At 30.7% G+C, this 12,658-nt stretch overlaps 1 protein-coding gene across 1 annotated transcript; it reads right to left on the reverse strand.

Moving 5' to 3' along the window:
- Window positions 1-1,635: 1,635 nt before the first annotated feature.
- On the reverse strand, window positions 1,636-7,550 carry LOC115890726 (probable tyrosyl-DNA phosphodiesterase). Its single transcript, XM_030911030.1, has 9 exons — window positions 6,888-7,550; window positions 6,737-6,835; window positions 6,285-6,683; window positions 6,127-6,229; window positions 5,952-6,077; window positions 5,805-5,900; window positions 5,339-5,679; window positions 4,022-4,247; window positions 1,636-2,048 (listed from the first exon to the last, which is right to left on the reverse strand). The coding sequence occupies exons 1-9, from the start codon at window positions 6,931-6,933 to the stop codon at window positions 1,718-1,720; spliced, it is 1,767 nt and encodes a 588-aa protein (XP_030766890.1). The 5' UTR covers window positions 6,934-7,550; the 3' UTR covers window positions 1,636-1,717.
- Window positions 7,551-12,658: the final 5,108 nt, after the last annotated feature.

The following is a 12,658-nucleotide window of genomic DNA, read 5'->3' on the forward strand; positions in this document are numbered from 1 at the left end:
TAAAAAATTAGAGTCAGTTCATTTCAGGGTCAAATCGCTGAAAATATGATATGGTGACTGTTGTGTGGAAAACATTTCTGCATCGGCTGGAAGGAAATTAAAAAATGATTTTTTTTGTATATCAAAATAAGCATTTTGATGCATGAAAGACGTGTATCAAATATACAATCAGAGATATTTTGAAAAAAAAGAAAATTTTACCACCCTGTATCTAAAAAGTTAAGATGTTTAGGACATACAGGGTGTCCCACTTAAGATGGATACAAGCCAATATCTTGGTTGTTTGTTGAGCGATATTTTCATTTTTGGCAGGAGGCCAATTTAATTTTTTATATGGCTATAAGACGTACATTTTGCTCAGGGTAAGAAATGCAATACCTCATAAGACGTACGTTTTGGGGTTTGATATTTTTCGATTCAAGAGTAAACTACCCTTAGGACAGTCTTTATTTTAAATCTGATAAATTATATGGAATCCTCCTTACCCAAGATATTTAAGTTCTAATTTTGATAAATATTGATACAGGGTGTGCTATTGAAATAAGACATTTTTATTATTATTATTTAAGTACTTACGACGCCACTGGATAAACAACTGGTTTATTATCAATAACCAATTAGAACCAATTATCAATTAATATTCGATTTAAGTTTTCAGATAGCTTCCATAATAATTAAGATACGATACAAAAAAAACTTTGTTTAGAGCATATTTTTCAAAGTTAATAGTGATTGTTTTAAATATCTGGATCTATTTGGATTTTTTTAAATATTCCTCAATAAAACGAATAAAAATCATATTTCAGATTCCATTGAAAACTGGGTTTTAAATTATTTTGTAACTCATTTTATTCATTTGTATTAGCACACTTAAAAAACAATTTTTTAAAGTAAACAAAATAAATTGAAAATATTTAGTTTTTTTGTATCGTATCTTAATTATTATAGAAGATATCTGAAAACTTAAATCGATTATTAATTGATAATTGGTTATTGATAATAAACCAGTTGTTTATCCAGTGGCGTCGTAAGTACTTAAACAAATAATAATAAAAATGTCTTATTTTAATGACACACCCTGTATCAATATTTATAAAAATTAGAACTAAAGTATCTTAGGTAAGGAGGATTCAATATAATTTATCAGATTTGAAATAAATACTGTCCTAAGGGTAGTTTACTCTGGACTCGAAAAATATCAAACCCCATTAAAACATACGTCTATGAGGTATCGCATTTCTTACAATGGGCAAAATGTACATCTTATAGCCATACAGCCTCCTGCCAAAAATGAAAAAGATCGCTCAACAAACAATCAAGATATTGGCTTGTATCCATCTTAAGTGTATACCTGTATATTCATATGAATTTTTTTAACAAACAATCAAGATATTGGCTTGTATCCATCTTAAGTGGGTATATTACCCTGTATATTCATATGAATTTTTTTTCTTAGAATACCCTGTATATTGGATGCTCTCTATTACTCCATCTTAAAAAATATACATATATTGTGGTTGTATATATGAAAAGATTTAATTATTCTTTTATCATAAAATTAAGTTATTTTGTTTTAATAAACTGATTAAAAAAATGGTACAATTTTATTATACTTACCTTATTATTAATAAAAAAAAACAAATTATAAATCAAAAGTAGGTTTAATGTTTATATGTATAAGAATAATAAAAAAATAAATGTATATTCAAAAAATATCTTAGTTACACCAAGGATAGTCATCTTTCTTAAACGGTGTTAATGGCAAATCATAGATAAAAGGAAACACTTTTTTATTTTTCATATTGGGAGAGTTTGAAATTTCGAAATATTCCTCTCCGAAAAATTTTGGCAGAAACATCACGCCCATCTCATAGGATCGAATGTAACTTCCACCGTCCTTTTGTATATTGCTTCCCCACGCCGATTTCGACAAGTTCGCACTAGTTATAAGGAAAAAGGCTAGTTTACAAAGATCTGGAGATACTCTACAATAAGTTTTTATGTGCGGCATAGCCCTGGTTCTATTCCTTCCATCAGCAATCCATTGGCTATAAAATAGTATTTTGTTTTTATAGAAGTAAAAATTATACTTTCTGTGGCGAGGCAATACGTTTGACATTACAGGCGAGGCAGAAAGTCACTTTCACAAAACATCCCCCTTTAGAACTTCATCTGTCATGTTAAGAAATGAAAGTAAATAAAGCGCCTCTTGTGTTTGTTCGCAAACTAAAAATTTCAATTAATGCTAGTATATATTTCTAAATTTACATTTTTTTAAATTGTAAAGTAATATATTACAGAACATATTACAGATATTGCATAACAATTAGGTATGTCAATTACAGGCTTGTTTTCTAACATTTTTTAAATAAAATTAATTATAAAATTCCAATATACGTATATTTGTCGTAGGTATGAAAAAAGTAAAATATGAAATGGGCCAAAGCTTACTTACATTGTAACAAAACTGCCATTTTTAGTTTTGCTATCCAAGTACAATATTTCTTTTTCACAAATAAAAATATACGACAACACTAAAATCACTGAAATTTCCGCAGCTGACAACTGAAAAATATAACAGCACTTTTTGTTTTCAACCTGTATATGAAAAGTACGCTGTACCATTATGTTTTTGTTTTTGAAATAACATAAAATATAATAGAATTGTCTAATTACTAATTATTATAACTTCGTGAATTTTAATAAACTCACCGGTAAAAAAAACCGGTCACTAAAAACTAGTCCCAATTTCAAAGTTGGATTTCTCGCGAACTACTCATTAGATTTTGATTTTGATGGGTTTTTTTATAAATTGTGCAGCAGCTGTAGTAGCTATTGCTAAATCAAAACATGTTGTAGCCTCATCTTTTGTGAGCATTTTGTTTTTTTAATCATGACATTATCTCTGTTTGTATTGAAGATACGCTGCTTTAAAACGAACGTCTCCGAAAAATGCTTCGCAGACAGAAAGTTTTATGTGTAAATAATCAAGGCAACGGTTGTCAAATTAAAAAATTCCATTACCTGTGACAGATGTTGCTCGTATTGTGGCTTTAATTGAGGATGGCCGAAGTCAACATTATGTGTCCGATACCTAGAACAACAGTCCAGAATGCCTGGAATCGGTATATGGAAGCGGGAAATTTCATCAGTCGAGTGGGTTCCAGAAGAAAACAGAAGACAAATGCAATTGACGACCTCTTTATTATCCTGAATACTTTACGAAATCGTAGAATTACAGCGCTTCAGAATCAACATCTGCTACAAGCCGTGCGTAAAACTCAAGTCAGTGAGAGAATCCGACGAAGATACAGAGTGGTACAAAGTTCGGGCAAAAAACTTCGTCTTATTGTTGTGCCCTGTATATGCTCAAAATAAATTCAGAATAAAAATTTCTGACTTAACATCCGTTAAGAAGGAACTAATTTACAATTTAAAAAAAAATCATCAAAATCTAATGAGTGGTTCGCGAGAAATACAACTTTGAAATTGCGACTAGTTTTTAGTGGCCGTTTTTCTTGCCGGTGAGTGTATTTTAACTATTTCTGACAATAACTAACTTTTTGTTATCAAGATGACATTTTTGACAACTGACATATTTTAATTTTAAATATGTATGTAATAGAATTTAAATTAATATAATGCAACTTTATACTAAAAAAACATTTATACAGTCACAAAATACAACATAATCTAATAATATAGTTGATTTGTTTTCGCAATTTTTACACGAATTGATGACTGGTGGGGAGTCAAGTATGTGTTCGCACGGTTAATTATTTACTCCCGTTTACGACCATTAAAGAAAATGTTCTAAAGGAGGATGTTTTGTGGTCACTTTTACTCTGAATAGAACATGCTATTTTTTTTTAAATGGCACAAATAATTTTTTTAAACATCAAACGTTGCAAATAAAAAGGATAAAAAAATAATTGAACTATAGTATGTATTTACCCTTCCTAAGATGTTTTATTCAATGAATATGATAAAATCTTGTTTATATAAAATGCTGTTTACTTACTGCATATACGTCTGTAACCATTTCTGCTTCTCATTGGTAGCTTTCGAATAAGGAAGACAGCCGCCACTCTCAAGCCCAAAATATCCATTAGCTACATTCTCTACACTAGGATATATAATACTGATAGTAGCTTGAGAGTTATTTGGACGAGGGCTTTGTTTGTGACTAGCCAAGCTCCTCAACAGATTACCCCTAAACCATTCTGCAGGACTCTTACCCATCGAACCTAAAATTAATTTTTATATTTAAACAAATAAAAAAAATACAGCAAATACTTTCATATGGCAATCGCAAAACAATTTCCGATGCACGTGATCAACTTTGAGTGACAAGCGATGGTACAGCGCTGCCAGATTGTGATGGATTTATGGGACGAATCTTAATGTAAAATTGGGAAACAGTATATTTATTGTCATTTTTTAAAGATTTTTACGTATTATTTATAATTTAATAATTAATATTTTAGTAATTAATTGATTTATTTGTTTTATAACTTATTTTACTTATTACTTTATTGGCAAAAACTAGTCCATTACGAAGATTATTCTAAGCGTTATTATGGGATATTTATTTATTTACTGATGAAGAATTTACACCTCAAGTGGTAATAACAAATAAGAGGATAACATTAATGCACAAACTAATTATAACAGAATTTAATAAAAACTAACGTAGAAATAGCTTTGAAAGTGGTATAATGTGCTTATCAATCAAACTTACTTCTCTGACTGCATCAAGGGTAATAAAGCACTTTTATTGTGACGTTCTCTTTCAAAATAGATTATCAGGGAAGCTACAAGCCCTTTGCTTTGACTGTTTAAATGCTTTGGCGTATTTTCAACACACAATTTCAAGAAATGCAAAACAAAAACTCGAAAATTTAGTTCTTAAAAGAACTGTTTGATTTTAAAAGAACATTTTTTTAAAAAATACTACGAAAATCGGCAAAAAACGAGGATTACTCGCAAAGATTCAACAACAACACGATATTAAGTATACAAAATAATGACTGACATTATGATAATTGTCAAATAATAAACAACAACGTTGCTGAATACCGCGCAATGTGACAAATATAGCGATAATAAAATTCGGTTTAAACTAATTTTTGCAGCTTTAATCTAAATAAAATATCTGTTACAATCATTTGCTCTATAAAGTAAAATAAAGAGCTGCTCAGTTCTTAAATTATACAACAAATTTAAACAGTTTTGCCAAAATTTCATTTAGTCAAGTTTATAGGCTTTAGTGTCAATTTCTATATGATTGATGACGTGTATCGGAAAATGTTTTTCGATTACCATATGTACTATATACCTATACTAGAAGCTTGAGCCATAATACCCCATGATAGTGGACCTTCACTTTCAGGGGTAGTTTTTACAGGTAAAGTACAATGCTGACTTAAAAGGTCACCTACTTTATGAAGATGGTTTCCATTGCTTTTCGGATAGTGTTTGCCTGGTGTTGAATAAACTAGAGCGACCTTTACATTACTAAAATCAGCATTTTTAACATATTCTATCCACTCTTTTAAAATTGCCAAGTTATAACTTTGTAGATATTTGATTAGGTCCTGTTTAAAGCTTGTAGGAGATTCGCCATCTTTTACTGTACTTCCCTCAGGTAATTTTGGACACACAGGGCTTATCCATAAACTAATAATTATTTTTAAACTTATTAATTAAACAATGAAATTGTTCAAAGAGTCAAGGAAGATTTAGATATATGATAAAAATAAAAATGTTTCTGATTACTCTTAATCTTATACTGAAAAAATTACCCTTGGTTATAATGATTCCAATCCTCATAATACAGATTTGCAGTCGATACAACTATTCTCAAAGAGTTATCTTCATATACATAAATTCCAACCTTTCTAAAAAATTGACTTTTAATATGATTGTCTGTACAAGAAGCACCTACTTACGAATGATGACATCCAAAAGGATCTTTCATTTTAACAAAATGATATTTGACGTTTGGACAAAATTTATCCATAAACTCTACCATATCGGGCCAGTCATCTCCATATAAGATAGTTAACGGTTTCGTACTTAAAATAAGTGTTTAGATACATTAGCCAACTATAAATGTAGACTTACTGTAAGTTTCGAATTTTATATTGTTTTAAAAGCCAGTCAATATCAATCATAAAATTAATTTGTAGAGAACATTTTAACGTTCCTAAACTAGGACATAATAAGTCTAAAAAAATAAAACACTTTACTTAAAATCATTACTGTATTATGTCTTTATTTACCCGTAAATGTTACTGCGTTTGTTTCCTTATATGTTTCTGGGCTTTTTGGAATAGTTGTAAAAAATAAATTGTATGGATCATTTACCTTTAATTTATGTAACATCGTTCCTGCTACAGTATTTTTAACAAGTTCCGAATTTTCTGTTTTAACTATAGAAAATGGATTAAATACTGTCGTTTTTCCCTTTCTTGAAACTTTACTAGTACTTGGTTGCATATTATTACTGTCTAAACTTTCTTCTTTAATTTCTGTTTGAGATTTAGCGATATTGTTTATAGGCTTTTTAGCAGCCTCAATTATGGGTCTTAATATATCTAATTGTTCTAAATAAACGTCTTTTGGCTGGGGCATATTATCTGGTATTTTTACAGAGTCGCCCATTTCTAAGAGACTAATTACTGCAAATTAAACCGAGATAGTTACGTTTCAAATAAATAAATTAGAGCATTACAAAATGGATGTTGAAATTCTTTAAAATGATGGGGATTTTTCCTGTAACATCGTTCCTTATGGGGACATTCTTCTCTTTTAGGTATTTTCGCATCTCCATCTACAAAGAAATAGGTCATATTGCGTAGGATCTTAATATCTACTTAATTTACCTGTTCCGTTTACTTCTGTGATCTTTCGTTTTAAATATGACTCCATATTACCCTTGTTTAGATATTACTGACTTATTAAAAAATAAATAGAAACTGTCCCTTTTTAAATAATTTTAACTTTTTTGAGGTTAGGTTAATTTTAGTTCACGGAGGAATAAGAGAAGGGAGACGCACCTACGCACGTATTTCTGTACAATAAAAACGGTATCAGGAGGCGGGGCAAAAAGGTCCGATTTGGACAGGACTGGATTAGGTAAAACTTCAAATAATAAAAGCAAACAATGATTAAAATTTGCCTTGAGCTAATGTAATGTAATCCACTTTAATGCGTGTCCGATATGCTGTAGTAAACTTATGCCTCGTAATTCGGTAACTTAATTTTTATTTTTTTTTCTCGATAATTTTGTTGTAGCTGCGTTTGGCTGCGTTACGGACCTGTCCATTGTTTATGTTACCTGTAAAACGTCAAACCGGCGAGTTTCTTCGAGTCGATACGTTTTCTGCTCCAACAACTGCATACAACACACGATACCATGGTTTTTAAAGTTTTTGTAATAGAAAACACTCAAATTATCTTTGCAAATTATCGATGAAAAACATTTTTGGAAAAATTGGAAAAAACACAAATGACAAAAAGAGACTACCAACCACAGAAGAAAGAAAAAAGAAGCCACCCATAGATAAATGACTTAGTATAAAATAGATAGGCAACTTATAATACATTACAATTTGATTATAATTTGATTATACAAAGGCGCTACCTGGTGGTTGTAGGAAGAAATACAATGTGAACAGCGCGTTGCGGGGCAGAGGGAATTACTGTTTTACTTTAGTTGATTTAAAATAAACTTGCACATGTAAGAATACTTTGTGGGCTTAATAATTAAATTTTGTAAACGATAAATCAACTTAATTAAAAGCATACAAAGTGTTCTTATATGTTAAAGATTAATTAAAAAAAATATTGCTAAAGAAAAAGACTAGTAATAGAAGAAATATTGAGTCGTAGTTATAAATTTAATCTTTTTTATGTCACTAATAAACTAAAAAAAAATAGTTTTAAAGCGTACATTTTCTTGATTTAAACCATATTTAAACTATAAGCCTATGACCAGCCTATGACTTTAAGCGACAATGTAAAACAAAATATCTCGCCATGTCAAATTGTCACAAAAAATATAAATAAATAATATAATATATTATAACATAATATCTAAATAGGTACATGTATTAAATTTAAAAATGTTTATATCTGTTAATAATAGCAAAATGTTTAAAATTAGTAAAGGAATGATATATTCATTACAATCCCCCCCCATTTTAGTATATTTAATATTCCGCGGAATAACAGTTTGGAAATTGTTGATTATTTAATGTATTAAAGCGTTTAATAAGTGTCGAATGCATACGCGTTGTTAATTAATTGTATTGATGGCGGTCAAGGGAACAGAAATGAATAAATAGGTATTTCGCGTAAACAGACTAATCCAGTTAATATGTTATTACTAAATTAAATGCCATTATTAAATTTAATTATTGATCGCATAATATCGTGTGAACATCACGGCATACAATAACGTTATAAAGAATTTCGACTTGGGTTGATAATAAATATACGTGCATGAATTTCCTAGACATTTTAGATTCCTAGACTATTGATGATTGCGTTTTCTGATTTTGCTTGCGTTGTTAGCGCTTCCTCTTTGTCGTGTTTCTCAAGATCTTTCGGCTAGCAAGCAACGGCGTCCACATTGAAATGTAGTGCTTGCGTTCGTGCTGTTCGGACATGGATGATACCGAAGTATTTTTAATAGCGGCTGCTAGTGCGATCATTATTGCAAAACGAAGGAGACAAAGAGAAAAAACGCGGTGTTGGATGTCTAATAATTTCAAAAGTAGATCCCAGCACGGCGAAAGGAAACATCTACGCGATTTACAAACAGTCAGAATGATTTTTAATATTTTTTTTATCGCATGTCCGCTACTGATTTCGAAAGACTTAGTTGGCCCCCGTATAGAAAGAAAAAATACAACTTTTAGGAAGTGTATTCCAGTTAAAGAAAGAGTTAAATAAAAATTAGCCAGAACAGTAAGATTCCTTGAAACTAGAGACTCACATACCACCTTACAGGTTTATTTATTCAAAGTTTCCAGCAAAGCATTTCAAAAATAATACCAGGCGTATGCCAAAATATAAATAAAGTTCTCAAAGATCAGATTAAGATAACTAGGCAATATAAATATAGAGTTATATTGAAATATTGGTATATTTAATATTATTAATCAAAAAACAAAACACAACCCATACAGCACGTCCAAATGAAATTACGTTTCTACAAGGGAGACACATGAGAAACCAAATATGTTAAAGTGAACCTAAGTGTTCATCTAGTTCTAACATATACATATGAGATACACGCAGGTTTATATTGATAGAATTGTTTGATACAGTGTTTACTAGTTGTATACCGTATGCACTCAGGATTCTAAAGAGTTTTTTGTAACGTAACAAATAATTATTAAAATGATGAAATCTGACGTCGGTATATGAGACATACAATGTATATGTCATACTTCGTGTGTGATACTTCGTATCATAGTTGTGCCTATAGTACACACCTTGTAAAAATGTGACGTAAACACATAATATAAATTTCTATATAGACACTTTGTAATAGTGCACTGTTGTGTCTACATTCTAGCATGAAATGAAGGTGTGCGCACGCGCGGATAGCCTCAACGTAGATACACCGACCAAGTGTATCTTATGTGTTCTCTCTCCTTTCTCCTTTCTAGTAGTGGTATGTGTTAGCAGCCATTATTGTTGTGTGTGTATCATTCGGAAGCTCTATATAAATGTTCTTTCTGTTCGTGTGTAGTTTAAAAGAGATTTTAAGCTAAGCACAAGTTTTTAATTACCTTGTTACACCTTCCTAAGAGTATTTTTAATATTATAGCAGCGACTCTTCCCTTACTCGATATCCAATTTACCAAATTTTGACTCCAATGAATGAAAACTCCAAATATTCTCGTATAATGATAAAGAGGTTAACTCTGCAATATAATTTTTTTTAATTTGGAAATAATAAAATTCTAAATGGACCAGGGAAAGAAAGATTTAAACACTTCAAAGAACTTCTTACACTGATATTCGGTAAGTTATTAATGGATCAATATACAGGTATGTTTAATATTCAATAATCAGTTTCATATAAAATTTAAGGGTGAGATTGTTAATCTCGACGAATGAGTATGCTAACAAACCAACTGCTTGGAGGAAAAAGAAGAGAAAAAAATGACTAAAGGAGGTCGACCAAATCGTGGCAATATACCAGTGTTTACCATTTTAGTATGTTGTTATACTAGGTATACTTATATTTTTAATACATTTTGATACAAATTCTGTTCTTTTACAGTGTTTTCTTACTTCTGGTTTCTGCAGTGTAAATAATTATTATTATTAGAGAACAACGGCATACGGTCAAGTCGGCCGCTGCTGGCACGTATACGTAGACGTAAAGCATCTTTTACATGTATAAAAAATAAGAGATATAAGAATTGCGCATGCGTACGTAAACGTTTACGTGTTTGTAGGCCGACTCGACCGTATGCCGTTGTTCTCTATTGTGTTATTTGCGCTATTGCGTTCCATGATATAAAGAAATATAAGAATTTTATTTTTAACCACTTAATCCATTTTATGGAAAAAAAATGGTACATTTAATACAAAACAAAAATGGAGAAATTTTAAGGCTACTTCTCTTGAACTTACGATCGATATACTTTTGGAAAATACAAAGTTTTGCCTCCCTAATTTTCGTTCTAAACAGATATAGTTGGTATCATTGAATAAATATTTCTTAAAAAGAACGAAAAGTTAGGCGTCAAAACTTGTATTATTTCCTAAATTCGTTCATAAGGAGTAGTTTTATCTAGCACAAGATGTATATACGAAGCAAAATACATACGTATACACGCAGTAGTCACAACTGCAATGTGTAAACAGAGTTTAAACGTAATACACAAGCACTGTGTATCCTACGGCACACTGTGTATCCCTTACTTTGTGTATACGTAAATGCTATACTGTGGCTACATTGTGAGGCGGACGTTTAACCTTTGTGCATACGTGTTGAACTACAATGTGTAAACGTAGCATATTTACATCGGGGGAATTGTGTCACCCTGTGTCTACATCTAATAATGTAAACACATCGTAAATGTGATTTCATGTGCTGTATGGGAAATATTTGTAATTCTAAACAAAATAAAATAAGAAAAATCATGGTAGTATCATCATACTGCAGTAAATACCGAATCCTATGAATGAAACCAAACTAAAAACTTACCGTTTGTGTCGGGAAGGGATAATAGTTTTCATTTTATTTTGGGCTTGTTTCTCTCTACAATTTCCTCTCTCACAATGTACCGTTTGTGTCATTTTATTGATTTTATGGAAAGCACTGTTCATTAAAATGTTGTATCCTATGTTATAGGGCTTGTTTCTCTCTACTATTTACTGTCTCACAATGTACCGTTTGTGTCGGGGAAGGGATCATAGTTTCATAGTTGTAGATTTTCGAAAGAAATCAGTACATGTATATTATTTCGTATATTTTTGTAGTTATGGGGCTTGTTTCTCTCTACAATTTCCTGTCTCATAATGTACAATTTGTGTCGGGGAAGGGATGATAGTTTCATAGTTCTCGATTTTCGTAACGCTCATGGTTTGTGTGATGTAAAACTGTTTCAGGTAGTAAAAATAAGCGAAAAACAATTCGAACCAGACGTCGCACATAGGAGTATTTATGGCAAAAATGGGCGCAAAATTATTTTATTATTTTTTTCGGTCTAAAACACGTTTACTTAATTAAAAATATAATTCTAAAATATAACATTTTATATTTAAAAAAAAAATACTATTGAACTCCGTGTAATATACAGGGGGTTTCACTAACGTCTCCAAAAAAAATGTGGATTGGTATCTTGGATTAAAAAACATACCAAATTTTTTTTTACGTAAAAATTATAAATGTGATATAGTAGTTTATGGTTAAAGATAGAATACAGGTACGTATAAAAAGTAATAAACGAAGAAAAAGAAAAGTAATAACGAAACAATATGCGAAATGAAGTTTTTCGCAATAATAAAACAAAGTTGAATAAAACAAAGAAAACTTAATTATTTCAAAGGAATTAGTCAGTCCTCGTAATCAAAATCCTGATCAATATCATCTACTAGGTTTTCATCACCCGATTCATCATCTAATACTTGATGGACGATGCTGATGTGTGGTGGATCTATTGCCACCATAAGATCCAATTCTTCTTTGGAAAATGGCTTTCTTTTCTTTTGATGCTTTGGATGGATAGAGCTTAGATATGGATCCGAAGCTAGCAGTAGTCTGTTTAAAATATCTCGGTTGCACTGCTCACGCGAAAATTTTCTTGAGAATCCAAGCCTGTATTGCCGAAAAGTTTTATTGCGAGCCTCTACCGGCCTCCTCCGATAACTGTCCTATTGGAAGAATTACGTGACTTATTACTAAAAAAATACTCAGCAAAGTAAATTATTTTAGTTTTTTTTTTAATCGGCAGCTTGACCGATAAATGTCAACTTCACTTACATTGATTAAATTAAGAATTTTTCAACAACAACCTTAGCTATAGTTGCGCAAATAATGGTAAGATTGACCAGACTTGACAACTAAAAAAAACTCACATTTTCTGGCAAAATAAATATAACAAGTTCATTAAAATCAAATAAAAAC

This window comes from Sitophilus oryzae, unplaced genomic scaffold, assembly GCF_002938485.1.
Source record: "Sitophilus oryzae breed Bouriz unplaced genomic scaffold, Soryzae_2.0 scaffold_909_pilon_pilon, whole genome shotgun sequence".
In the NCBI taxonomy this organism is placed as follows: domain Eukaryota; kingdom Metazoa; phylum Arthropoda; class Insecta; order Coleoptera; family Curculionidae; genus Sitophilus; species Sitophilus oryzae.

Coding starts and splice junctions, on each gene's coding strand:
- LOC115890726 (XM_030911030.1), bottom strand. CDS start 6,933: ATGGAGTCATATTTAAAACGAAAGATCACAGAAGTAAACGGAACAG. Junction 6,684..6,736: donor AGAATTTCAACATCCATTTT/GTAATGCTCTAA, acceptor TTTAATTTGCAG/TAATTAGTCTCTTAGAAATG. Junction 5,680..5,804: donor TGGAATCATTATAACCAAGG/GTAATTTTTTCA, acceptor AATAATTATTAG/TTTATGGATAAGCCCTGTGT.